General features: G+C 42.3%; 1 protein-coding gene across 3 annotated transcripts in view; it reads left to right on the top strand.

Annotated features, from left to right (window-relative positions):
- NRK (Nik related kinase) overlaps window positions 1–27,354 on the top strand; it is a 95,491-nt gene that overhangs the window by 20,629 nt on the left and 47,508 nt on the right. For all 3 annotated transcript variants that reach the window (XM_069867965.1, XM_069867967.1, XM_069867966.1), the window contains 5 exons: window positions 12,674–12,730; window positions 20,202–20,327; window positions 21,061–21,171; window positions 22,584–22,674; window positions 24,629–24,759. In XM_069867965.1, coding sequence (XP_069724066.1) covers window positions 12,674–12,730; window positions 20,202–20,327; window positions 21,061–21,171; window positions 22,584–22,674; window positions 24,629–24,759 — 516 coding nt within the window. The remainder of the gene's footprint in view (window positions 1–12,673; window positions 12,731–20,201; window positions 20,328–21,060; window positions 21,172–22,583; window positions 22,675–24,628; window positions 24,760–27,354) is intronic.

Genomic DNA, 27,354 nt, shown 5'->3' on the forward strand with positions numbered 1-27,354 from the left:
ATTATTCTGCAGGGGTATTTTATTTTTTTTCTCACAAGAATTCAGTGTTCATTTCTCTCTCTACCATGATTGACTTCGATCCCTACAAGGAATACAGAAAATTGAAAGATACAGCGTTGAATAGTAACTGCTTGTAGCTGTTCAGGAACTATTACTGCATATCTGACCTATGGTTTGCTCAAGAGGAGAACCTTTGCCAGCCAGGTTTCTGCTGTACGAAGCTGATTAGATCAGTTTAGAAAAAAAAAACACCAAGTCCCTTCTTGAATTCAGATTTCTTTTCTTTCAGAAAGTGAACTTGGAAGCGCCAATTCTTCTGAATTTAATTAGAAAAGCAAGCTATACTTTACTTTTCAGAATAATTAGAAGGGTAGTCTGGTTTCATTTTAGAGACCAACTTAATACTGAAAGCCTTTCCAAACATTTAAGTAATTTTCCCTTGAGTTTTGTGGACCATCTGGCCAATAGGATTTTGGAAGGAAATAGGAATTGACTGCTGCTGCGAGATCAGTGCCATGTAGTTCATCTCATGCAGAGCTCATTCGGAAATCTGGAGACCGATGTATTTTCTCACAGCCTAATTGTGTCCATTAAGTCCCCTTTTTATTTTTAGAGAGGATGTGTCAAATAGATCCAAATTAAAAGTCACTGAGAGTAGATGCTCTTTTTTTTTTCTCAGTTAAATGTTTTATGAAGGCTTTTGCATGTATGTGAAAAATATGATATTTCCCTAGACAGACCTCGGATCTGTTAAACTCCACAGTGGTACCCAGTACAGTTTTTACTTCAGGATTCACCTCAGGTGACTAGACTTGTAGTTAGGGTACTTGCTATGAAGTACTAAAGGGAGAGCTCAGAGATCCTTGTGCAGTGCCACATGTACTGTCTCATGCAGTCATCCGCAGGGATGCATACCCACATGGTATTGCAATCCGTGTGAGAAAAACAGCAGAACTGGAATGAAAAAATAAATGACCTTCAAGGTTGTTGTAGCTCTCATTCTCTAGGCTGGAACTTGTGTACTCTGCCTGCCTTAAAGCCTTTTTAAAAAAACCCAGCAACACAATTTTAACCCATGCAGAAACTTGTCCTTGTTCTGCATTATAGGCAAGAGAAAACTCAACTTTAGATTACACTTACTGTTCACAAGAATATTGAAAGAATTTTTTAAAAATCAGTGATACAGTTGCTAGGGGTTTCACGTGCACACAAAGTTAGGTTTATGTGGGATAGAAGGCTAATAAAGCCTTTCTTTATTAGCATGTGTCTGGGAAGGCTTCATTACTTTAAAAGTTAAAACATGATTCTCATAACATGAGATTTGTAATTGCTGTGTGCAACTTGACCTTCAGAGCTTCATAGTGATGGCGAGCCAAGAAACTTTCCTTGGAGGAATTCCTGCTCTGAAAATCCAGCCACCCATCAGCTGACCTCCTGCAGTCCAGCCCTGACTTCCTTCAGCAGGATGGGGCTGGCAAGACACATGTAACTGCTTGTGACTTCATCCAGCAGAGATGTGCTCCTTATAGATTATCTGTAGTACCCCGTATTTTTGTGAAGGGGTGCACGTGAGTCAGGCAGTGAAAATTTACTGGGGTGGAGGGATTTTTACCTCTCCCTAGACTTAGCTTCCTGATGGCCTCTGGTCTGCAGAGCAAGAGCCTTCCAAAGGCTGAGGCTTTTTTCCTAAACTGTTTATTTTTCTGGATTAATATACTTGCGGCACAGTGGACCTTTGTTGTCATAAATCGCTGCTGGGCTCCCCAGGTGCTGAGCGGGTCTGGCGTGGTGCCTGGGTTGTTTGCAGCCATCCTGCACACAGCAAGAGGATCTGCAGGGCTGCAAACATTCTGCATCCCTGCCACCGCTGGCTGCCTGCAGACCCACCAGCCCAGGCAGAACACCCATCGGGAAAAGAAAGCCACCTGTGTCTGTGAAGCCTCCATGACCCTGGTAGGGGGGTAGCAGGCTGTGATGGGGTGTCTGAGGCTGGAACACAAAGATGTGTTTCAACAGACATTAAGAAGTGTGACAAGATGAATGACAAGGCTGTCGAAACTGCTATTTGTGCAAATACTGAAATTGAGGCTCAAAGAAATCAGGTTTTATGTCCCAATAAAAGTAGTGAGTAGTGTACTGCCTGCTTTTCCATAGCTCTCCTCCAATTCACTGTGCTACTGTCAGAGTTGCTCTCAACCCATGTATGGCCCCAAAACATCGCTTTTCTTTCCCTGCAGGTAGCAGCTCTCATGCAGAGTGCATGCTTTCCTTTGGATGTTTGATGGGAAACAATGGGAGTTCAGGGGTCTTGCCGTTATGTCTAAAGTCAAAACCTGGATGACTTTCTGAACAGAGAATAGCTAGAACTTCAGTGTGTTTCTCTTCCCCTCATACCCTCCGAAACAATCCCTGGGTATAAAACAGCTCTGTCAAAGTCAGTGGGGGTCTGGTCCTTCACCAGGAGCATCTATGCCTTTTGTAACCCTCCTCAGCAGCGGTGGCAGTCTGGGCAGTTAGCTTTCTGAGCTGCAGCTCTCAATTTCATGCTGTTACCCACCAAGGGCCACTGTAATTTTACCTGCCCTAGGAGGAGTGTTCCTGCTCTTCCTTCTTGTACATTGTTCATGTTGTTCAGAAAAATTCAAATAGCAATAGGTTGTCTAAAGCTTCATGTCTGCCTGTTAGCTGAATGGGGAGAAGATGCAGGAGTGGGTACTTTCCAGATTCCTCCAAATTATCACGGAGCTACAAAAGATTACATGGGATGTTCTGCTACGGGTACCACCCATTTCAAATCAGTAGAGGAAAAAAAAATCCTTTCTTTATAGTATGGCTAGCATTGTGTTTTCAAAAGCACTTACTGCTTTGCCTGGTCACGTTAATGGCAACAGGAATGACCTCTTTGGGAGCAGCTTTCAAAATCCCAAAAGATCAGTCTCTAGTGCAATCTTATGGCCAGTATGCGGTAACTTGAGTGGTCCGTGTTTTGCCTAAGGATGGTAATCTGATCAACTGAATATACTGATATAGCAAAAATGCTGGTACTCAAATATGTGTTAGTGAAAGGGCTTGAATTTGTTCCTTTGTTTCATTTTCTTTTCCCACTGCTCTGCAGTCAGACACAGACAAACAGTAGGCAAAGCAAACAATCCGCGTTTCCACTTGTACAATGGGAGGAAATAGGAACTGAAAGGATTTAAAAAAAAAAACAAAACAAAAACCCAACCTGGACAGAAAAACTGCTTCTGGTGCCTCTTAGGATTTACAGTTCATGAGAGCTGTGGTGCAGAGGCTTGCAGCAGGGATGAAAAACAGTCGTTTTCCTCTAGAGATCAAGGTTGTTTGATCTGGTACCATTGAAATGACCCCTATCCATCTCTCCCTTCTAGCCAGTGTGGACTTGGGTAGAATATTAAGTGATTGATAGAAGTTGTGTGTTCTAATATCTTATCTTGGTTAATGTGTTGCTATTTTAGAATAGGAGAAGTCCTCCTATACTGCTGCCAACTTAGCTGTCTTCCATAATGCTATAAGAGATATTTTTGTTTGTTTAAGCATGTGATACAAATAGAGGCTCTGAGAGAAATTCCTCTTTTTAATTTTTTTTTAAAAAATCTTACACCTGAAACAAAACAAAAACAACTTATAAAACTCGTTACTTGAAGTGAACACAAATTCTGAAATGAGAGGACGGAGAAAGAAGCAATGGGAACGATAGAATGGTGTGTTTTGCACAGAAATAGGGCAGTGGTGTTTGCTAGGAAATCAACTTGTTTTCACTGAATATTTGAGTAATTTTTGCTGACTAAGTTTAGTAAACTTTAGAAAATTATGCTTTTTTGTTTGGTAATATTTTGTAGTGTAATATTTTTATTATTTGAATATTTTTTCTTTATAAGTAGTATACTTCTCTAATATTTCTTCATTAATATAACGTGCTTTGTCTTGAAGCGCACTGAGTGTTACTAGTTAACTTTCATTCTTTATATATCTACATGCCAACACGTTAGATTTTACTGTTACTGTTTTACAACCCAAGTTCTGGGGCATGCTAAATAGCATTTGACTTCGTAGTGTCATCTGTACTGAAAGGGAGAATCTTAGGGACTTGGTGGAAGCATAAAGTAGAGTGGGAATTGGCATATAGGAGAAGAAAAGTCATAATGCTTGAAGAAACATGTCTTGATTATTTACAGTGTATTAATATTTGTTGTTCGCCACTGATAGCTGTGGAGGAGAGTGATCGTATTTTGCAGTGTTCAGGCTTTGCCTTCCCAAGTAGGAAGACATCTGTGGTCAAGTCTAAAGGCAGTGTTAAGTCTAAGTCAATCAATTAGTCCCATTGCAGCCTAAGAGACTGAGTGGTGGTGCCTTGTTGGATAGTCTGAGAGCAAGGGAGGACCTTTGTGTTGCTGAAGGAGTAATCTCAGGAGCTCATTCTGATGCTGCACTCTGCTGTGTGCCCTTCTTGATAGCACAGAGTCAATGGCAGAGAAAGCTGCCTGTCTGCTGTTGAAAGAGGGTGTTTGTGGAGGATACAGAAGGGGAAGGGAAACAGATGGCTGTGCTGGCCAAGTGGTTTGGAGTGAGACCTAGGACTGTCTGGAAACTGGGTGCCAGATATAGGGGTGAAAGAGCAAATGTGTTGCATCCACATGGTCAGCATTTAGGCAACGCAGCTGGGTTGTGGTTTTACAGAAGTCCTGCATCCTGCACTGCTGGCGTGGAAGCAGTCAGTTACAAAAATAGGAGAGTGTGCTGCAGCTGGGAGATGAAGCTGAGGGCTACCCTAGAGGTGACCTGGGACAAGTTCCAATATCAGCATCTTCCCTTATCATGACAAAGAGAAGAAATGCTCTAGGGGAATACAATTCTTTGTGTTGCCGCCCCACAATACAGCAAACATCCAGGAACATTGTGACAGAACTGCCACCGAACCTTTATAACATCAATAATGTCAATCAGGTAGGCTTTCTGCAGCCTGAGTTGTCATCAAAATTACAGCCACATTCCCACCTGGCTGGTGTCCTGAATTCTTTATGGTGTTTAAAAAAAGACTTTCTGAAATGGGTAATTGTCTGCCCAAGGCTCATGTGTGTTGGGGTGGGCTGAGGGGTTTGAGTTTTGCTGTTTGGTTTTGGGGTCTTTTTAAACTATCAGGATTGTTGTGGATTACGTGTTATAGTTTACAATTAAATGGAGCATTTCTGAAATCCAGTGCTGGTGTTCAATGCACAACTGACCCAAAGCTCTGCCTCAGACCATTAAGTAACAAAAACAAGCTAAAAGCTTCCAAATCTCAACCTCTTCCTTTGAATTTATTCCTGTCCCATTTCAATTTTTGCATTACTGCTGTATTTTTAGCTCAAGAGCTCCAACCATGACTACAGTGGGATGTCTCACGTGGTACCATTTGCTGAGGTGAGGATTACGGACCAGTGTTCCTGATAAAGCTTTTCTGCAGACTGTCTTCCTAGGTGACATTTCTCAGCACAAAAATGCTACAGCCCCAGATGTGCAAGCCCTGTCCACTTTACATTGCTTAAGGCCCCAAGGGAGAGCGGGATTTCTGCTGTGAGCAGCCGTGTGCTGTAGAACAGCAGCTGTGTCTCAAGTGTAGAGCAAAAGCAGCGTATCTGCAGGTTTTATGTTCTTATGGTCCTTCTCCCTGCCATGCTAACCCACCAGCATGCTCCGAGGACTGCCTGGGGCTGCCCTTGCCTCCCTGCAGCATCAGCAGGCAAAGCTGGTGTTTACAGGCTGGCTCTGGGGCTGGTGGTAGCAAACGTTGTTCATCTCCTCTAAAAAGCTGGGTTTAAGCAGAAAAGCCCTATGTAGGTGGAAAGGGAAACAGAAGGATCATGACTTTGTTAAGGTCATGTGGCATAGGATACAGGGGTTTCCTGGATCCCTATGCGCAGCATTGTCATTTGATGTATAGCCTCTTAGAGGCTTTCCTTGTGTTACCAGGATGGAAAGTGTGGAGAGGAGAGGGGCAAAAGGGTGGAGTCCTGTTCTTCAGGGCACAAAAGGCTAAGCTGGCAGCGTACCAGCAAACAGAGGGCAACATGGTGAGTTACCTGAGATGGGCTCCAACTTCAGAAGGGGGTTTTGAACAGGAAACCTGGTTGCTGAAGTTCACTATCAGTAAGAGCTTGCGGCAAAACAGCTGTGCTTTCACCCTGCTCCCAAAGGGTGGGTGGCTGCAGCCTGCATTGGTTATCACACAATGACTGATTCTGGGTGAGAAAGTCCTCTGGCCTTGAAAATCTCCACCTCCAGCAGCCAGATGTTGCTTTCAAGTACAAACCTTCAATATCCAGAGAAAGTCCCAAAACTTAAGTTTGCGTTATCTGCCAGCTTTCTCGATTCCATGCGCAGGCAGTGCTGTGAGGATCACCTGGGAGTCCCACAGCCTGTGCAGATGTTGTGAGCTGTTTGTGTCTATGCGTAGCTGAAGAGCACTGTGTGTGTGCGTGCCTGATGACAGAGTGCATTTGGTGTGAAATTACCCTCTGTGTGGGCACAAAGGTGCATAATGGCAAGCATACAAGGCTTCTGACACCTGGGAGGTATCTTTGCACATAGACACCTCACAACCTTGCCTAATCCACTGCTTCTTAAGGGAGAGAAAAGTAAGGTTGTGGTTCTGGTTGCAGGTAGGGCACGGATGCAGACAGACTTTTGCATGATCCAAAACACCAGGTTTGCGCTGCCTGGGTATCCTGCAGCACGCAGTTCCTGCCCTTCACGTGCGCTCTTCCCTGCTGCGGTTAAATGGGGACAACTACATCAGATCCAGAAACACATAGACATTAATGAACGCCTGTTGCCAAAAAGGAAGCATGTGATAGGTCTGTCGTGGACTGCCTTGGCATGGAGCGCAGCGCTGTAACAGGGCAGCTGGGTTCTCATCTGGACTCGCAGTTGTCCACTTGAAATCTATCAGATCACAAGTGAGAAGAGAAGCTGGTGGGAGCTGTTTGCCACCCCTAGGAAGAGAGGGCTCTGCAGGGTCTGGGAGGGAAGCACAAGCTCTGTGCGTATGACCTACATCCTTACAATCTCTGGCATATGTCTCCGAGACCTTGATTGTAATCATGGCCCAAGCTGGGGACAGCCCAAAAGTTTTGTTTGTATCTAACCAGAAAAGGTGTATGTGACTGAATACATCTTTTCTTGTAAATATACTTAATTCATGTAAAGCCCCTTTATCAGCTGATAGCTTGACTGCTAATACTGATACTCTTGTTTGATGTAAATAGAAAAATACATGTCTTGGTCCTCCGTAGAGGGCATAGATAAGCAGTTCCTTTATCTAATTGAAGTGAAAAGATAAATACATATCCTACAGAAATAACAGCGAGTGATCTGTCCTACTCTGTGTATATCTCCCTGCAGAGATAAAAAATGCACGGTTGGAGCTCATTAGAACCAGATCTTTGGCACAAAGCATCTTCCACAAATGTGGCTGCAATGAGCAGTATGCAGATTTTAAAAAATGTGTATGCTGGCTCTGGGTTTGCTGAGGGTTACTGTAGTGACTACTGGCAACCGCCATAGACTTTATGCAGAAATATTTTTGGGAGGAGACCAGGAATTTAGCTGGACTCAAAGCTAATGGGAGAATTTCTTCCAGCTTGGATACCTCATCAAAATGTAAGCAGGAACTTCAGTTTCAGAAAGTCATGGAGCTTCAGAATTGTTCATGTCTAAGCTCTGTGTGAGCTTAATAGTGTTTAATACTATATTCTTGAGTGGGAATATGGATGACTTGCAGATGGCTGTTGGATGTTTTGGCTGCATTCTCCAGTTTGAGAACAGTTTCAACTCTTGAGGATTTGGGTAAAAGATGAAAGGTTCTATTAGGGAAACAGGCCCATAGACCATTCCTGCCCAGTGCTCAATTTCTGAGGAAGCATGGAATGATGGATCTTGAATCACAGCAAGGTGATTCCCTTTAATGATCTGGAGAGGAATGGCAGAGATGGATTGCACAGAGGGCTGGGAGGGTAATGCCCCTTTTTCTTCCTCCTATTCTGGACTAATTAAAAAAGGATGAGCTCCTGCATGTCTCATTACTGGATGTTAGTGCATCTGTTGATCTCATTTGGTTGGGAAACAGTTAAAATGACCAGTTGCTCCTGAGAGCTTTAAAGAAAAATCAAAACACCACCTTTCTCAAAACAATTCAAACATTCTCAACCTTGTGGCTTCAGCAAAAGTAGCAATGTATGAGTTCCTATGAACTCTGGCTAACCTCTGAGATTTATTGATAAATGAAAAAATAAGAGGCTCAGCCCTGAAACCTTTCCTTACTTAGGCACTAGTCTCAGTCTTTTAACAAAAAGCCTGGGGCTGGGTTCAGGATGTTTACCGCTTTTAGAGGTGTCAAGGAGAATGAACACAAAACAGTTTGAAAAAACAATGTAAAGGAGAGAAACTTGTGATTTTTGTTCTGATTGCTAGCATAGTCATAGTCTGTGCATTAAAGCAAGTGTAATGTGGAGCATGTTACGCTGCCAGGCTAATGGTTCTTCTCTACATGAACATGCGTGTCCCCTGAAAGCTTCAGCGCTCTTAGTGTGGGATCGTGCAATCGCAAACTCACTTTTTCAGGTGGTGGTCTTGCTGAGTTCAGTAGAGTGCCAGTGTGCAACCACAGCTTACAAGGGCTGCTGGTCTCTGAGTGAGCCATTGGGTGGCTTTGTTTCAGCCTCTTTTTGTCAAAACTAACTGAATACAGTGAGTTCTGGGGAGGAGAAGGAATAAAATTGAGGGTGGTATCTCCAGGGCGCTCTAGTTGTTTTGTCTCTACTGGGTAAAGACTAAACCTTTTCCTTTGGTGATATTTAAAGACAAGGTTTTATTTGTATGTGTTGAGATGATGTCAGAGGTAAGGAGAAATGTTTGTGTGTTCTGTGTAATTCTGCCACATTGTTTGTTGCATACATTAGCAGGTGCAGAGGCTTTTGAGATGTATTGCTTTACAATAACAATAAATCCTTTACTTTGGGAAAAAGTACAACTGTAATCAAAGATAAATCTGCCGAGGTGGCAGTAAAATTAATATCTCGTGCTCAGAATGTTTTTATATAGATATATAGCTGTAGGTACATATTTAGCTACACTCTCCAAGATATTTTTTATACATGCTTTTAAGCTAATTCATCCTTTTTAGATAATTGATGAAATGCAGGTATAAATATGTAGAACACTCGCACCTTTTCATGAGGTTAACCTGCAGCCCTCTGCATTACCCTGCACCAACTAATGCTGATGGAGGAAGATCAGATTCTTCAGCTTACTGCCATCAAGAAATACAGAATACTTTGGAACGGGCTGAGGGAGTGGGGCTTGCTCAGCCTAGAGAAGAGAAGGCTCTGGGGAGACCTTATAGCAGCATTCCAGTACTTAAATTGGGCCTACAAGAAAGCTGGTGGGGTGCTCTTTATCAGGGAATGTAATGATGGGGATGAGGGGTAACAGTTTCAAGCTGAAATGCTGAAATAGGGAAGATTTAGATTGGATATTGCAATCCAATTGGGGCGGGGGGGTTAGTTAGGCACTGGCATAGGTTGCCTAGAGAAGTTGTGGAAGCCCCATCCCTGGAGATGTTTAAGGCCAGGATGGATGAGGCTTTGAGCAACCTGACCTGGTGGTAGATGTCCCTGCCCACGGCATGGAGATCGGAACTGGATAATCTTTAAGGTCCCTTCCAATCTTTTATGATTCTATAAAAAAAAAGTGTGATAACAATTCTGGAAAATAAATTCTCATGAGTTGAGAATTGGAGCAAACCATAAGAAATTACTCTTTAATGCTCCTTTCCTTTTGGTCTCTTGAGAAGGGTTTGGAATTCTTTGGTGGATTGAACCGTGCTATTTTGTTCCAGGAAAAAGGAGTCTAAGAGAACAGAAGGATGTGAAGTGCATGTAGTTAACAGAATTTACTTCCATGTAACAGCTGCTTTTACCCAGTCACAGAGTGTTTACTGCAGGTGAGTCTGTGCAGAGGGACAGTTGGATGCGAGCCTACGCGTTTCCCTCAGGCTAGTAGTAACTTTGCACAGTGTGAGGGAGATAGGACATTGAGACAAGGCATGGGGCGTGATCCTGCCCTCTCTGCACAGACTAAGCTCCTGTCATCCAACAGTCAGCTCAGACATGGAAGCTTTTAGGAATACAAAAGCAGGACTGAGCTGTGCATCTCAGCTACCAGGGCCACATCTGTTGTGCAAAGATGAATCGTGACCCACAAAACAAAAGGGTTTTCTTTCCCATGAATGCTAATTTTACAAACATTTTGGAGGGGGATTCTCATTTATAATGGTAAAAGTGAGTGAGAGTAGCAGGTTTGCATGCAGTGGAACTAACCATGGCTGCTAAATAATAGATGTCTGTTATACAGAGGGACAATTTGACCAGGTGTCATGCTTTGAAATAAAAATTGAATGCTAAGCCTTTCCCTCTTCCTTATTCTTATGAGTATTCAATATCAAGTGCAATGCTAGTCTAGTATTAATTGATTTATTTTCTTAGTAAAGAAGCATGTCTCCATGTTTTACTGTAATTATGAAAATCAGTGTTGATTCTTGAAATCATCCTTTGCAGAATGTACAGCAGCCCAGGAGAGACTCATCATTTCAATCGGTTGGTCACCCGCTCTGTGTGGTGGCTGGAAATATGGGATTAGCCGTGTACTTGACTGCAGACGATCTTTGGAGTTAAGTCAGGGTGCCAGTATGTCTAGCATGATTGCATTTTGTGGAAGGCCCTCTTGCTGTATTGCCAAGGTATTCAATGCCTGGAAACATTTGCAAACAATGGCCTCCAACAAAGGAGCTGAGGCTGTGCAGAGGAAACTTGCTGACTGGGATTGACGTCAGCTGGGATGGATGCTGACCAAACACCGGCATCTGCTGGGCTAGTGCTCCTCACTGCCCATCTGCACTCAGCCGCGCTGCGGGGTGGGTGTGTGGTCTGGTGAGGGTGTGTCCCAGTTGTCTTCCTCTTGAGGTCTGTGATAATGTATAAATCCTATCATTCTAGTTTATGAGAAAAAGCTTTGCAATCCCAAGAGTGCTTCCACGGAAACAGGACACTTATAAATATACAAAACCTCAGCAGGATTTAGTTTTCTGTAAAAGAAAACATGACTGTGACATATCGCCTGAGAATGAGGAATCATTTTTCTTTTATGCAAAATTGCTTATTCTTAGAAATAACACTTGCATGCAATTTTGTGCAGATAGGACCTGGATTTTAAAATGACATCAACACAGCTTTTAATTTTGCAGGTGTAAATTGCACCTGCAAATCATTTTATCTGCAAACTGCAGCATTTCATATTTGATTTCCTTTGGCTTACTTAAATGATGTCAGTTAGTTATTTCAATATACAACTTTGCAGGCACTAGTATTTCAGGAACAAAATAGCAGTCTCAAAGCTTCAAACCCACTTCTGAACATTTGATCAACGTGAGGAGTTAGGGTTTATAGCCTATCACGCGCACTGTTCATACAAATCTTTTGATTCTATCCTTCAGTATGGTATTAGTGTTGGTTATCATGGTGAAACACTGCATCTGTGGCATCGGTTGAGCAAGTTGGTCTAACTAGACCAAGACCCTGTACAATTTACAGCAAGATTCTTGGTTGAATTTCTAATATACAGTCTTTCAAAACACCTTTTGTCAGTCTCAGTAACAAGTTTGTGCTTTTAATAGCTTTATTCCCTGTTACCTACCTTTCCCAGGCTTTGTTTTCAAATCCTAGCCACTTAGCTTGTCTAAACTTACAACTTATCCATTGCTTAATAATGATTGTGCAGTGTGGGCATTTTACCAGTGAAATGTGTGTACATGTTTAGGCAAACATGCAGTCAAAGTCCTGGGAGTGGCCCTCCCCACCACTGTAGAAGATTACGTTTTAAATACAAAGCTTCTGCATGGTTTTTGAGAGGTAGCTGAGCTATAGCTGTCAGCCACAATTAGAATTTAAAAATCTAAGCATTTCACAGTAAACAAGCTTTTTCTTTTCTTTTTTTTTTAAAAATAAGGGAGGACCAGGAAAGTGAATACAGCTATAGTTTCTTGGCAGCCACATCCAGGTTACCAGATTGATGTACTGAAACCCAGCTTTCTCTCTACACTGACATGAGCCAGAATGTGTGTCTAGATTGGATATTAGAAAAGAATTCTTTACTGAAGGAGTGGTGAAGCATTGGAACAGGCTGCCCAGGGAAGTGGTGGAGTCACCATCCCTGGGGGTGTTCAAAAAGTATGTAGATATGGCACTTGAGGGTATGGTTTAGTAGGCATGGTGATATTGGGCTGATGGTTGAACTGGATGATTTCAGAGGTCTTTTCCAACCATAATGGTTCCATAACCTCGTGCTATGTTGTGGTCTGACAACGGAGTTCTCCCACCATTGTTGCTTGCTTTGTCCTAAAGGGGGAAATTCAGCCTTGCAAAGGGTTAATGTTAGAACACAGTAAGGGTTTGAGTCTGATAACACCTCACCAGACTTCACCTTGGTAGTTTTCTGTTGCTGAAAGGTTGTCCATACATGATTGAAAGCAAGTACTGGAGCCCAGTTGTTATGTGTCTAATTTGTTACTGTAAACAAAGCTTGCCTACATGTTTTACTTAGTCTTATGTTATTTTCACAGGGTCGCCACGTGAAGACTGGGCAGCTGGCAGCGATCAAAGTGATGAATGTTACTGAGGTGAGTGCAACACCAAAAATAAAAATAATTTATCAAGGTTCAAGGGAAAATAAGTAATCAAATCACAAGAAGGTGGATAGCTCATAAAAGACAGTCCAGCATTATAAATTGTGCTTGCTGAGCACCAGTTTGTGTTTTATAAAGTACTTTTCAATTATACCCGACCAGTGGTGACAAAGCAATAAGTGAATGCATTGCTATATATTTCAGTAGTCTATAATAACAGAGAGCTCTCTTCCTGCTTATTTCTAGTTGATTATCTGTTTCCAGAGATAGCAAGTAAAAGATTTCCTGTAGCTCTGTGCTGCCCCTTCTGTGTTTCATTGCATCCTCTTCCCTCGCGTGCCAGCCATTTCTCAGAGTAGCTACCCTGACAGCTAGCAAGTAGAAACATGTTAGAAATGCAAATCTAGCACATTTTTATTGTTATTTGACAGATGAGAGAAGGAGACAGTTTAATTGGCATTGTCCCGGCTCGCATTTATAAAGTGGTGTCAGTGCTGGATCAGGGTGTCGAAAAAAGTTGCTAAGTATTGATTTTTGTTTCTCCTTTTACAAACACAGCTAGCAGTGCAAGAGCTTGCCTCTTTGAGACCAGATTAGCCTGGGCCCCAGAAAGGTTAGGACAACTCTCTGCTTCTTCTTCTCAAGTTTACTGGAAGTCTGTGGCTTGGTAGGATGCACCTAATGTCACTGAAGACCAGCCCCCTGTTCTGTCACTGTCAGTGCAGATATGGAGTACAAAAATCTCAAGATAAAGTTAGAGTCCTTTTGTGGTATTGTGGAAGCATTATTGCCTGAAATAAAAACCGGGACCAAGTCCTCTGGGCCAAGTCTGCCAGTGGTATATCTACACGTGATGTTTCAGGCAAGCACAAGCAAGCCTTGCCTGCATTTTCGTGTCTTTTGATTGTCTTGGGAGACAGCAGAACAAGTTGATGTCTGCGTGGGCTTTGTCACATAGAGCAGGTTGATGACTGTTCTTTCTGCTGATGCTGTAGGAATCTTGCAGCAAGTGGTCCAGATTGCACATTGGGTTTTCAAACTTACTTGCTACTGTACTGCTTTTACAAAATATATGTAAAGGCTGGCTTGGCTGTGACTGCTAACTTGCAAAACATGCAAGCATACTTGTATTGCCAGTTTTACTCTTCCCTGTGTATGCAGGAGGGTGCATTTTTTTAAATGAGTGCCGTGGTTTGATTGATGACATTTTTGCTTTTAGTTCTGTAGGTGCGTATATCACCAAGTGCTTTGGTTTTAAAAAACAGCAATCACCAAACACGAGGCTACTGGATTTTGGAAAGGAGAAGGGATATGGCTTGGGTTGCAGACAGATTCCTGAGATAAGAGCACTTCCATGCTTTGACAGAGGAGCTGATGGGACAGATCCTAACAGGGACTCAGACGTGATCCAGAGCACCTGTATGAACTGCTTTCATGCTTTTCTGGGTCAGTCAACAATGCGTGAGGGCTGGTCAAAGATATCACTTGTGGGCAGTCATGTTAACACCAGTGACAGTCCCTTCCTTGATGGAACAATTGAAGCAAAAACTGCAGGAAGGGAACCTTGGAAAGATTTCCTTCCTTTTGCTATACATAACACTCCTTTGTACGTAAGCAAAACGCTGTAGCGTGCAGCAATGCCTGCTTACATGGAAGCAAAATTTTAATGGAGGACAACCTTGTGGTCCAGCTTCAGGATTTCATGTTGATAGACTTGGATTATTCTGGGAACAAAACCCAGCTGTTTAGATCTGATTTGCTGCTTTCTGGCAGGCTAGAGAGCTGGCATTATACTGGGAGATTCATCCTATTGCTTGAGGGGCAATGATGACAGATCACACTCTTTTTTTTGTTGAGTCATTTAATGCAAAAGCCGTTGTGACAATTTAAGAGTTGAGTGGTGAGCGTGTTGGTGCAGCCACCTGGAGGGGTTTCCCTGATGCTCTTCCCCTACTAACCTTGAACAAATCCAGTTCAGATGTCCTTGAGTGTTTCTACTTTCTGGCCTTGGTGCAGAGTGAGTGCAAGACTTTCTGCTGTTTTTTTTCACTTTCTTAGTGCAGAGTTGGCTGCTGGGCACAGGTTGGCAGACCTGGATGCAGTCCTCTGCTTTATCACTGGTTTCCTCCGGGCTCTCAGCAGTGCATCAGCAAGATGTTAGAGATTTTTGCAGCAGTGGATCGAGCAGTTGCTGTCAGTAGTTGCCGGTTCCTCCTGTAGCCATCTGCTCTGCCACGGGGGTTGTCCTCAGCCACCACATTTCACAGCTCGGTGTGTTATGGTAAACCCCAATTGCTTTCAGCACAGTGGGCTGTGAGTGGCTGTGTGCAGTGGCAGGGTGGGGTTGGCAGATGTGGTCCTGAGCCCTTGAGATGCCTCAGGGCAAATTCCCAGAGTGCTCAGGTAAGCCACATGGCTGCAAGAAATGGGGTTACCAATGGCCTCCTGAGCTGATGAGTCTGTCTACAGATGGTGCTGCTGGTCTCTTGTAGCACAGAGTAAATGGGTGGTTGAAGCCAATGCATTCCTTCTCGCAGTTGCAGTATGTGAGTGCGTGGATATGGATGAGGCTGATGCTGTATATGTCCAGAGCATCATTGAAGCTCAGTTCTCCTGTAAGACAGCAATAGCTTTTCTCTGCTTCATAGCATTTGGTGACTGAAAATCTCATAGCAATGGGTCCTAACTGTAATTCAGAAATCCTTTCAATCTCCAGAATTTCAGTGTCATAAATTAGGAGTCTGTAAGGATTCACTATTTCTCCTGTGTTGTTAGTCTGCTCAGGTGTAAGTTATTTTCTGATCCTCTTGAAAAGCTAGCTGGATACGTTAAGTAAAATCTTTTAAAATATTGAAATTCTCAATTCCAATGTCATACCTATAAATTGCACCTGAGAGCAACATCTTACATGGAATTTGGCTTGTGAGAAATGGAAACTGTCAAAGTAAACCTGGTTGAGTAAGACAGGAGGCTCCAAGCCCATGTGGCCATTTTCCTCTTCAAGTGTTTATATGATCTGATTAATGCTGCACAAGGAACAGTCAGTTTAGGGAGTGAAAATTTCATCTGGCAGAAAACAGGAAGATTAAAAAAATAAAATCAGGGTAAGTGCAGTCTTTCTCCCTTCACCCATCTCCAAAAAAAGTAAAGAAGAGCTGAATGCCTGTGATTTGGGTACCTGCTTAGAGGACTTCCCAGTTCAAGCTTCTACGAGATCTCTCCCACACAAAGTAGGGCAGTTCCAGTGGCTGAGTTTGACAGAGCCTTGTGCCAGTATAGGTTGGTGCTCGTTTGGTCACTAGCCTGCTCAGTAATAGGTCAGTGCTGTCTGACCTGGGAGACGATGGGATTGAACAAGGACATCTCATATTCTAGGGATCAGCTGGTTCCTTGCTACTTGGATATTCTGCACTGGGTTTCTCTTCCTGCCGCATCATGTTTTCATTATTACATAATCCAACTCAAGAAGTCTTTAAGTTAATGTTTTGTCGTAACCAGTAAACTTCTACCAAAATATTCTGCTTCACCAAATCCATGGGGCTTTTTTTGTTGCCTTTTTTTTTATGGTGAGAAATTATTTCATCGGAAATTCCCTGTCTGGCCTCAGCTGTAACTCTTCAGCTCTAAGATATGGGGCACGCCAAGACCTGAGCAAATCTGCCCTTCGCTGTGGTGAGCTGCAGCCCTGTGCTGGTTTCTTAGGAGCGGCAGCAGGATGCTCTGGTCATTGTGGGATCCTCTGAACATCTGTCAGGAAGTGCTGGCATGTCGTGTTACCGGGGGGAGCGGAGGGAGCCCTTTGAAATGGTTGAAGGGGGGCTGATAGCAACTTGTGCTTATGTGCCTCTCCACGTAGGCTCCTCTTCCTGTCAGGCAAGAAGGGTACTTGTAAAGAGGTTGGATTCTTGCTGCTTTTCTCTTCAGCTGTCTGTGCAGGTGATCTGTGCAGGCTTTTCTTCTGCACGTCGTTCTCTGTCTCTCCCTGCTTTCATTTTTTCTAGATAGCAAAGTAACATTTAAATGAGAAATGTCATTAGAACTGTTCCAGTACTAAGGAGTCTCTTGGTGGAGTATTTATCAGCTGATGATCTTGTTTCCATTTGAGGTCAGAGGCGTGTGCTTTCTAGTTCTTTGCTTCCTAATGTCATTGCAGATAGGACCACATCTTCAAAAATAGCCTTTGATCATGAACCTGTCATCGTTGTGCATGTAGCCATCTGTGCCCAGAAACGCATTGGTTTGTGAAAGCAAACAGCTTTTTGCACCTGCATATCTGCGAGTTTGTTCCCTTTTCTTAAGCAGCGTGATTTATGAGCAGGTTTGTAGACGCCTGAGAGAAGTGGCCAGTAGTAGCACTGGTGAGAGGTGTGGTGGAAAGTGGAAATCTTGAGCATGTGCACACACTGAAAAATTGAGAATGCTTTTGTCCCTGGTTGAAGGATGTATGCAGCACTGAGACTTGGCAAGTCCAGGTTCAGTTCCTGGCTGGGCCTGGGATATGGCCCATGATAGAATTGCGCACATTTACTCTGCTGTCTTCGTTTCTCCATGTGAAATAGAGTAATTTTTCCAAAACAGAGTATGTTGTCTGTGAAATACCTACCTGCTGCCCTGTATAGCCTTTTAACTTACAATCTGACTGATGTTTGAAGTTCACATCGCTGTCTTTGGAGGATGCAAGAGTTTGGCTCAGAGGGTTTCTGCTCAGCAGTGGTGGAGCTCAGCAAGAGATTCCACTGTCCACTTTATGCAGTGTCTTCCCAAGGCACTCATCCTGAACCTGAGTGGGGTACAGCAGTGTGCATGCACAGGTAACTGCCTCTATGGGCAAGGATGAGCAAGGGAAGAAGAGACAGATGCATGGAGGGAGCAGGTTCCAGCCTTCTGGGTAAATAGATAAGGACAGGAGACAGCAGGGATTGGATCATCTTGCTGGTAGTGAGAAAGAAGCATTATACGTGTACAGCTACTCTTTGCTCTTGCCAATGGGTGTGGAAGAGCCTAAGCAGTATTCCAGCTGAGTTCATGCACAAGCACATGCGTATCTATCTTTGTTTTAAAAACATGGAGGCAAGGTTGCAGAGGAATAGAAAGTACTTGGATAAGAGCTGTGCCAACACTTTTCCAGCACCTAGTAAATTAATTAGGCAGAGGAAGAAAAGCTGAGAAAGAGGCAACAGCTCTGAGGAAGTGGTTGAGATCTGCCAGCTCCCTGAGGGGAACTTTGTGAAAGCTGCAGGCAGGTGCTGAGGGTGTAGCAGGGAAGCTTTTCAGTCAGGCTTCACTAGTGCAAAGTTCATGCAGATGGGCAGAGTTAAAAAAAAACCATGAAACCTTATGATCTGAAGTGATCTTAAATAATTTGGGGAGGGCATTTACCAAAGATTAATGTCTCCCTTCCACACGTTTGGTTGCCCCAGCAGAGTGAGGGGGCAGGATGCAAGAGGGCTGGCAGGGTTAGAAGAGGAGTCTTCCCTGTTTGTCCTGCTTTCTGCCCTTCTTCTCTGAAGATCTGTTACCAGAAACTCACATCAGTGACAGGGCCCTTGTGGCCAGGTCCAGGATTGTGGTTCCTGCCTCGTCTTCACCTGCCTGTTTCCCCCCTTTCACGTGCACCATTTGGAGTCCCAAAGAGAGTAGAGCCATCTCGCCTCTTTGAAAGCATCAGCACAAGGTCTCGGCTGCCTTTGTGCCCTGGCCATGCGCAGAGAGAAATAGGACCTTGCTCATGGAGGATTTCCTGCATGTTGTCTATCAGCTCTGATTTTTCTTGGAGACTGTAGATGTTGCACTGGGCTTCTCCCTTCCCTGTGCTAATTAAGTCATACAACATCCAGGGCTGTATCAATCTGAGGATTAGACGTTCTTTCTTCTTAATTGCAAACAAAAGATAAATGAAATATCTAGTTCAGCTTGAGAGCCTCTCTTCAACAAAGGGGGGTTCTGAAACCTGAAATAGCTAATTTTGCTTCAAGTAGAGTTATTTATCATTTCCCATTTCCTAAAGCTTAAGACAATTAGGCTTTGGTCTGCTAATGTGTCTCCTGTGGATTGGTGTTACTGGGGAAAACTTATTAGTCCCTTCTGTTCTGTCGGGAATTATTTTTGTGCGCTTGGGTCTAATAAGACACTTCATATGCCTGTACTTGAGAGAATTTGGCTTCAGCCTGTCAGACTTTCATATTTTGCTACCGGTAGAAAGGAAAATGCAGCTAGTTTTGTAAGCAGTCTGTTATGATGGTTAAAGGAACGCTTTGATGGCAAAGCTACTGGAAAATAGTGGAATGGTGCAGAAAAATGTTCTGCGGGGCTGAGCTGTTCTCGCTTCATCTTTTTTTTTCCCCTTCAGCTTGTAAGTGCTGACTGGAATGTTTTACAGCAAGGTAAATTAATTTTCAGCTTTGTCATATTCCTTTTAACCAATGCAAGGATACCTTGCAGCACCACTCACATTTACTATTAAAGCACATGAGGCAGCAAAATCTACAGGCATTTCACTGGGTCTTGTGCACTCTTTGTCTTGGTGGCAACACAGCAAACAGCTCTGAGGGGACGTCTTCAGAGCAGGCAGTTCTCTCTGAAAAAAGATGTTTCCTTCTAATGTAATTATTAAAACATGTGTTTCCATTAGTTCTCTTATTGTGCACAGTGCTGTACTGGGCAGAAGAGAATGTCTGCCCTGAAGAGACTGAAACAGAACAGTGGGAAAACAGAGCTGGCTAGCGCCTGGGAGGAGATGTTTAGGGGTGTGCTGGCCCTCAGCACACTGAAGACTTAACTGATGGCATAATGTTAGGAGGAGGTGAAAACTCCATGGTCCAAGTGGGGCAGTCTCACAACTGGAAGGAAGGAGCAGGTCCTACCCCTGCACTGACTCTAGAGTTTGATTTGTGATGACTTGACTCCTTCTTGGTTTTGATTTCCTTACAGCAAGACCCTCCATGGTACTGGGAAGGCAAATTGTCTGATGTGTGCATTAAGTGCTTTTCCAAGGATTTATGTAATGGAACATTGGGAATATTTTTATTTTTACTTGAATCAGGTTAATTTCTCCATGACTAAATCACTGCATACAGAAATGGCAAATGAGGGGCTAATAGGTCCTGCCTCAGCCCCGTGAGGAGACAATATGAGGTTGTTGTACCCAGATCAGGACATTTTTTATTCTTTAAGTCAAATCCTAGCAATTCATTATTTTAGGCCAATGGATCAGAGTGAGTCAGTCATCAATTTAAGAGTCTGTCCTTCAGTTGCAGTCTCATAATCGCAGGATAGCTCAGTTTGGAGGGACCCTTGGGAAGTCTCTGGCCCAACCTCCTGCTCAAAGCAGGGTCACCCATGGGCTGGTTCCAGCTGGATGTTCAAAGCCTCCAGAGACAGAGGTTGCCCTGCAGCTCTGAGCAACATCACTGGAGTTCAGTGATGGCTGGTCATCTAAGGAACCTCCTGCTCTCTTTTGCGACAGAATGAAGAAGAGGAAATCAAGCTGGAGATAAATATGCTTAAAAAGTACTCCCATCACCGGAATATTGCTACATATTATGGTGCGTTTGTAAAGAAAAGTCCTGCAGGCCAAGACGATCAGCTCTGGGTAAGTGGTTAGTGTCGTTTCTGTTGAGCAGATTTACAGCTCCTTTCTTTAGAGCTCCAGTATGCTTGGCTTTGGACTTTGTCTCAGTGAAATTATGAAGTTATTGTTTCAAGGGATAACATATTTTAGAGAAAATTGTTCCTCCCTATATGTCTCCCATCCCTTATGAGTTCCTTTGAGGATGGGCAGACTTGTGCTGTCATTCTGAGTTGTTGTTTTAGCTTTTTTTTAACTAATTAAACATTTTGGTAATTTTTTTTTAGTGAAAGAGAACTCGTCCTCTTCTACTTCTCCTTTTTTCTTGTTGCTTTCCTCTCCTTTTTTCAGTTAGAAATTAAAAAAAAAAAGGAACAGAGGAATTGGCAACAAACAAAAGAAGAAAAATGAATACTCTGGTTTTTTTGACTGCAAGCTCTGCAGCAAAATGAGAAATTTTAAATTTAAAAAAAAAATCCCATGTTTTTCAGTTCTGCTAGCTCTTGTTTTTCTGATTTTAGTAGTTTCTAAAAAAGGACCCATAACCTGCAGTATGAGAGGAGCACTACTGAGGTTTTTTATTTATTCAGCAATGCGTGTGATTCAGGAAATGAGATTCTATGTCTCCTGGCATCCGGGAAGGTCGTGTGTGGTTTGCCACACCTTGACTGTGGTGGAGTGGGTGTTTGCACATGGTATCTCTGCTGGCACCCTGTCAGTGCTGTGGTAAAGGTGTATTGCATTTGTCTTCCTGCAGTTGGTGATGGAGTACTGCGGCGCGGGCTCTGTCACTGACCTGGTAAAGAAGACAAAAGGGAACTGTTTCAAGGAAGACTGGATTGCGTACATCTGCAGAGAGGTTCTCAGGGTGAGTTGTGCCAACAAAGCTTTGTTGCTCATTTGCAACAAAGGGGTCTTTGGTCACTAGCATAAGTCACCAATGAGCAATGGCCCAAAGAGCCAGCATGATAGCTGCTTGACATCCCATATTACTGTAACTAATCCCATTTTCTGTATGAAGAACAGAAAATTCCCGTTTCCTGTGGCAAATAGCTATCATCTTAATGTCCAGATTCTGGACATCTAGAAAAGTAAATAAATTTTGCGTTTTCCATAAATCTGTCATCCACATCAGGAGATCTTACTGCTCATTGCTTCAGCTGTTCATGCTGTGGAAGATCTTTCTGTTCATAATTCCTTTACCTGCACACTCTCAGGGGCCTCTTTTCCATACTCTTAGAAGCAGTGTTGGCTAAACAACATTCCAAAATCTTAAAGGTGGCCTTGTTGGGGCAATATTCCCCAAAACAATTCTTGGGGCTGTATTTCATTCAATGCAGGCTTAGGGGTTTTTGTTGTTGTTGTTCCTGGAGAGTACAAAGGCTAAAACTTTCTAAGCTGTTATCTAGTGAACTAGCTTGGAAAAAAAAATATTTGGAACCTGTCATTCCAAATTGAGAACCCATTACAGAGTTACTGATCCATATTCCTTGTAATGGAGTTTTGCTTCTTTTCTAAATAACAGTAAGATAAATGGGATTTAATCATATTTGTTTCAAAACAGAATGACCCAGTTGCATATGGATTGATAATGTTTCCTTCTGGAAAAAGTTAGAAGTTGGGTGGAATTTTAAGTCATTAGTGTTACAGAGGCTAAGCTTTTTGAATGAAGCATCCTTGCCTTACTATAATGTATTATTTCAGGGTGTTCCTTTTTATCTGTGCTAGTTTAACCATGGACAATATTAGAATGAAAGAGGAGACTAAATATTGAAAATACCAGCTGAATTAAAACAATATTTGCTGCAGTCAGAACCAGGTCTGACATGGTATTTTGAGCTTTCTGTGGTCCATTTACCATAGAACACAGTTTTGCTGAATGCAGAATTTAAGCCACTGTGGCCATCCAGCTGCTGTCTCTGGTGCTTATACAGAGCACTCTGCATTACTCTTTCCCTCTTTAGTTTGCTTTTAACACATAGTATGAGAAGGTATCCCTTGATTCTGAGACAGAAGTTTAAAATATTGCTACCTCGTTCTCCTCATGCTTTACTTCAGATATGGTCCACTAGTGTCAGGCCTGTGGATAAAGAAGACAATCAAACTTATGATTCCTGTCTTGCCTCCTCCCTGATACTGGGGTCTTCATGTTGCTAGTAACATCTAAAGGACTTTCCCTATAAATAAAGTCGGGGAAGAGTAAAGCAGTAAGAAGATAATGATGCCATGCTCATGATAATGATAGGAAGAAAGAATAAGGGAAGTCTGGTTTTCTTTTAGGGCTTGGCACATCTTCATGCTCATCATGTCATCCATCGAGATATTAAAGGACAGAATGTTCTTCTTACAGAAAATGCTGAAGTAAAACTGGGTAAGTTTCATTCAATGTGTGCTAGAAACCTGTTGGGAAAAAGTTTAATATTTCCACATTGTCTTGGAAAGAAACTTCAGTAATCTAAGAGCGACAAATTTGTCAAGTAGCACTAATACCTGTGTATACAAGGTGTCTGCTATGTAGAAAGAGCTGAAAATGTGACATGTTCTGCAAGGATGTCACTCGCAGCTGTTGGGGAATAGAGCTACTTCTCTGCAGTCAAACAAAAGAACCCGTCTAGTAAGTCATAACATCATCAGGCCTTCACAGCAGATCCCAGCATGCAAAGACTTCCAAAATAAAAAAAACCTGGGGGAATAGATTACGTTAATCCATTTCTCTGAGGAAAGTGGTGTTAGAGATTTTCATAAATATAACAATAAGTGAAATTACTCTGGTGGAAGGGCTACTGCTGCAGAGTAGCTCTAATAGTCATGTCTCAAAAACGCTGGAGAGTTTACTTATTTCCTTTTCTACCGTGTCTTGTCAGTATTGACAGCTTCTAATTTCCTAAAACTAAACTCAACTACATATCTTTCTTGAGGATGGGATGTCTTTCATATTTGGGGAAGACGTCACAGAGAATGCATGGCAAAGATTTTAAGGAGCAGTCTCAAAGAGAATAATTCTTTTATTTGGGTTGAACTTTATGCTTCCTTTCTCTTAATTTGAAAGAATTCATTTTAGAGTTGAATAACAAAAATAATAAACATGGCCTGCGGATGTGGGATAGGATGTTTGGCTGGAGCAAATAAAAATATGTGTCATTATGGTTTAATGTTCTGGAGAAATCCTGCCTTCAGTGAAGTCAAAGGGAGGTTTGCTGTTGTATTAAATGAAGGGAGGATTTTGCATATGGTCTCTAAAAGATATGGACTATTTTTCAACTGTTCCCTCTTAACACTGGTAAGATGGTGGGGTTGTGTGCATTTATGGTCTTGAATAGTTACAAATCCCACCATTCTTCACATGATGGACAAGACAATCGAACCTTTCTAACTCAGTGTAAAGATGAAACAGATTTTCTAAGTGCAAAAATAATTAAAAAAATAAAGTTGTTTCCAGAGATATTTAGCTTGTGTGTCTAGAGATCCAAGAGTTCCTCAGTCCAGTTCATTCCACTTCAGTGGAAGTGTACACACTTCCCATCAGAAGAACAGAGTTTTTGATGATCCGAAAGGTCAGGTCCAGCTTATTGTTGGAGAAGCTTTGCAAAAGGGGCACCTTAAATTACAGTAGTAGATTGTGGTTTACAGATGATCTGCAATGAGGTAACATAAATGAGAAAATCTGCCCCTTGATGGTAACCATATGGCTGCTATGCCCAGTGGACCCAATTAGTGTATCTTAGAGGTTTGTTCAAAGAAAAATACAATTGCATGATTATTGGTTGTATGAGCCCTTCTTCATATCCGAACAAAGCTGTATTGCTGTACGATCCTGATGAAAGTAACATCCTTTTAGCACAAGGAGTACCATTCAGTTGTCTTATTATAACGAGTCCAAGATCAGAATGAACTAGTATACTCTCCAACTTGTTCTAAGATAGTGTATGAACGTAGGGAAGGAGTTACTTCAGGCCCCTCAAAATTAAACGATGTGAGGGTTCTTCCCAGCTTTCGCAAATGACCATACTGGACACATCCAAATTTGCCGCCTCTGTAGATACTGTTTGTCCTTTCAGATGCTAGTTAAAGATCTCGAGACCTATTCAATGTAGCATTTATATTAAGCATAAATTGTTCTGTAATGTCTTCCTAGAGCAATTCATGTCTACTATAACCTACCTGGGGGATTTAGCACGCTGTTCATTTGATCCCCCTGTGAAAAAGCTGGAAAAAAAGGGGCAATTAAAAGTTTGATATTCTAACAATTATGAAAGTAATCAAGCAAATACTGGGTTATGTGGATACAACTTTATTAATTTCTTTACCTCTGTTTGGCTTTTCAGTGGACTTCGGTGTAAGCGCTCAACTGGATAGGACTATTGGGAGAAGAAACACATTTATTGGCACACCGTATTGGATGGCACCAGAGGTTATTGCTTGTGAGGAGAACCCAGACTCTACGTATGATTACAGAGTAAGTGTTACAGCTCTGCATAAGGTAGCAAGACGTGCAGGTTATTGCTGAAATCCTGCTCAAATATTTTGTTTGAAGAGTTTAAACTTCCCTGCTTTTAAACTGCAATATATTATAACTGTCGAAATAGAAGTATTTGTAATATGTGGGTGGTGGCTCTTTTTAAGAATAGAGTTTCATTATGACTAATTTTTTTGTGAATTTTTTGGTACGTGAAATACACTTTCTTGAACTTGTGAGCAAAAAAAAAATACTGATACATGGCAATTGCAGGTCAGGACATAGAAAAGGAAGAGATAAATTTGGAAGGAATGCTTGAACTAGCATAATATTGATATGACGCATTATTGCTTTCCTCTGTGGTAGAGCTGTTTTACTTTGTATTCAGCTGTTAATCCTGAGTTAATTGGCAATAATTAGTATCACTTCACTCATTTGTGAACATAGAATCATAGAATAACCAGGTTGGAAGAGACCCATCGGATCATCGAGTCCAACCATTCCTATCAAACACTAAACCATGCCCCACAGCACCTCGTCCACCCGTGCCTTAAACACCTCCAGGGAAGGTGACTCAACCACCTCCCTGGGCAGCCTGTTCCAATGCCAAATATGTCACTGTAAAAGGTTTCCTATCTCAGAATGATTTCTGGTTCTTGGGGTGGCTGAGGTGAGAAGGCGTGGAATTTATTTTATTTCAGTTTGTGCCCATTGCCTCCTGTTCTGTCACTGGGCACCACTCAGAAGTCTGGCTTGGTCTTCTTTATTCCCCTCCCATCAGCAATTTTTACACATCTGTGAGATGCCCCTGAACATTCCCTTCTCCAGGATGAACAGTTCCATCTCCCTCTCAGCCCAAAGCCTCCCAGCTCCAATCACTTGATAATCCTTGTGGCCCTTTGCTGCACCTACTCCATTATCTCTATGACTTCCTTGTACTGAGGAGCCCAAAACCAGCTGTCAAGCACTTTTTCTTGTTCTCCTCCTAACTCTTATAATATGCTTAAGCTGTTCCAAAGAGACTTACAGAGTTTATTTGTTGTCCTCTGGCCTGTTTCCAGCAGTGTTGTCATTCCTCTGACTACACTTACCAGGCAGGATGTTTTCCAGGGGTGGCTTTCTGAGCAGCTATCTTCCAAGTGACCCTTCAGTCACTGTCTTGGTTCAAGTGCTCTCTCAATTACCACTTTACACCTCTCATTGTAACTGTGACTTCAGAAATCCTTATTAGAAGAACCTGTTATTACTTCCATTTTCTACTGATTAAGAGGCTGTGATTTCCCTTTGTTGAGACCTTCTGTGTCGCACTGGAAGAGTGATATCACGTTGTGTGAGTGTCTGTCATGACCAAAGAATGTTCTTGGATTTTATTTTATTTTTCATACCATATAAATCTTCTCCTGAAACCTCAATAAATTAATCTCTTGTCTTCATTCCCTCTCCTCAGTTGATTTCCTTTTCAGAATGTGTACTTTTCAGAAGATATAAGTATTAGGAAAATGCACCTCTAATTCTTGAGGTTTCTTTGCCTTGAGTAGTAATCATAGTTCATCTGCATGCATTTATATCTGCTTCCAAATAGATTCTGCAGATGGCAGTTCAAAACTGACCTGAGTGAAGGGTTTTGGAAGCTGTTATGGAGGCAGTGCTATGACTCAGAAGGTGGCACAGGGCTTGTCTTTTCTAGTGAGATTTATAGTTGATGTGATGAGCAAAGTAGCAGCAAACTGCTATGTAACTTCGTGCTGTTCCAGCTCTCATTGAAAAAAAATTATAACAAATAAATAAAAATATATATGCATAAATAGATATATATACACACACTGACCTTTACAAACACTGCTGTCACCCCCGCTTTCACCTGGCTGCCTCTAGTACTTTGAAACTCCAAACCAAAACTCTTTGTAGCCTGATTGTTCCTGCCATTGTCCCCCAAACCTGTAGTACTACCCCCTAAAGGCTGTTCTATCTGAATCTATTAAATCACACCAGTTTTGTTGTCAAATGCCTCCACAAACCATGATATGAACTGGTTCTCAGTTTGCATAAAAAAATTCAGAGCAGCTGAAATGAGAAGGCTCTGTTGATACATGAAGTAAAATTTAGAATGCCAAGGTGGATGCAAGCTGATATTCCTGTACTGGGATAATGCTTCTAATCTTTGAAGGTTTGTCTTCTGTGTCTCCCTTTTTAAAAAGATAGGTTTAGAGAAGCCTGCACGCTGATTTTGTATTTGCCTCTCATTTGGCTATGTTTAGATACAAAAATCAGTAAAATAATGCATGTGGTTAATCAAGTGGAAACCTGTGAAGTTTTCAGAGTCACTAGTATTGTTTCCGATTTACCTTCTACGATCAAAACCCAGCCCTTAGCTTCCAAGTAAACTGATAAAGGAAACTCCACTCTACATTAACTGAGCTGAACTGCAGAGTAAATCCAGATGTTTGATTATGCTGTGCTTTCATGTGCCCAAAAATGTGTGACTGGAGACTTTGTAGACAAAGCCAAAAGTCAGGCACCAAAGCCTGACTATAATTTCTATTCCATCGATGTAGAAACTCAGCAATAACTGCTCTGAGATAAGCATTAAGACCA

Source organism: Phaenicophaeus curvirostris, chromosome 13 (genome assembly GCF_032191515.1).
Source record: "Phaenicophaeus curvirostris isolate KB17595 chromosome 13, BPBGC_Pcur_1.0, whole genome shotgun sequence".
In the NCBI taxonomy this organism is placed as follows: domain Eukaryota; kingdom Metazoa; phylum Chordata; class Aves; order Cuculiformes; family Cuculidae; genus Phaenicophaeus; species Phaenicophaeus curvirostris.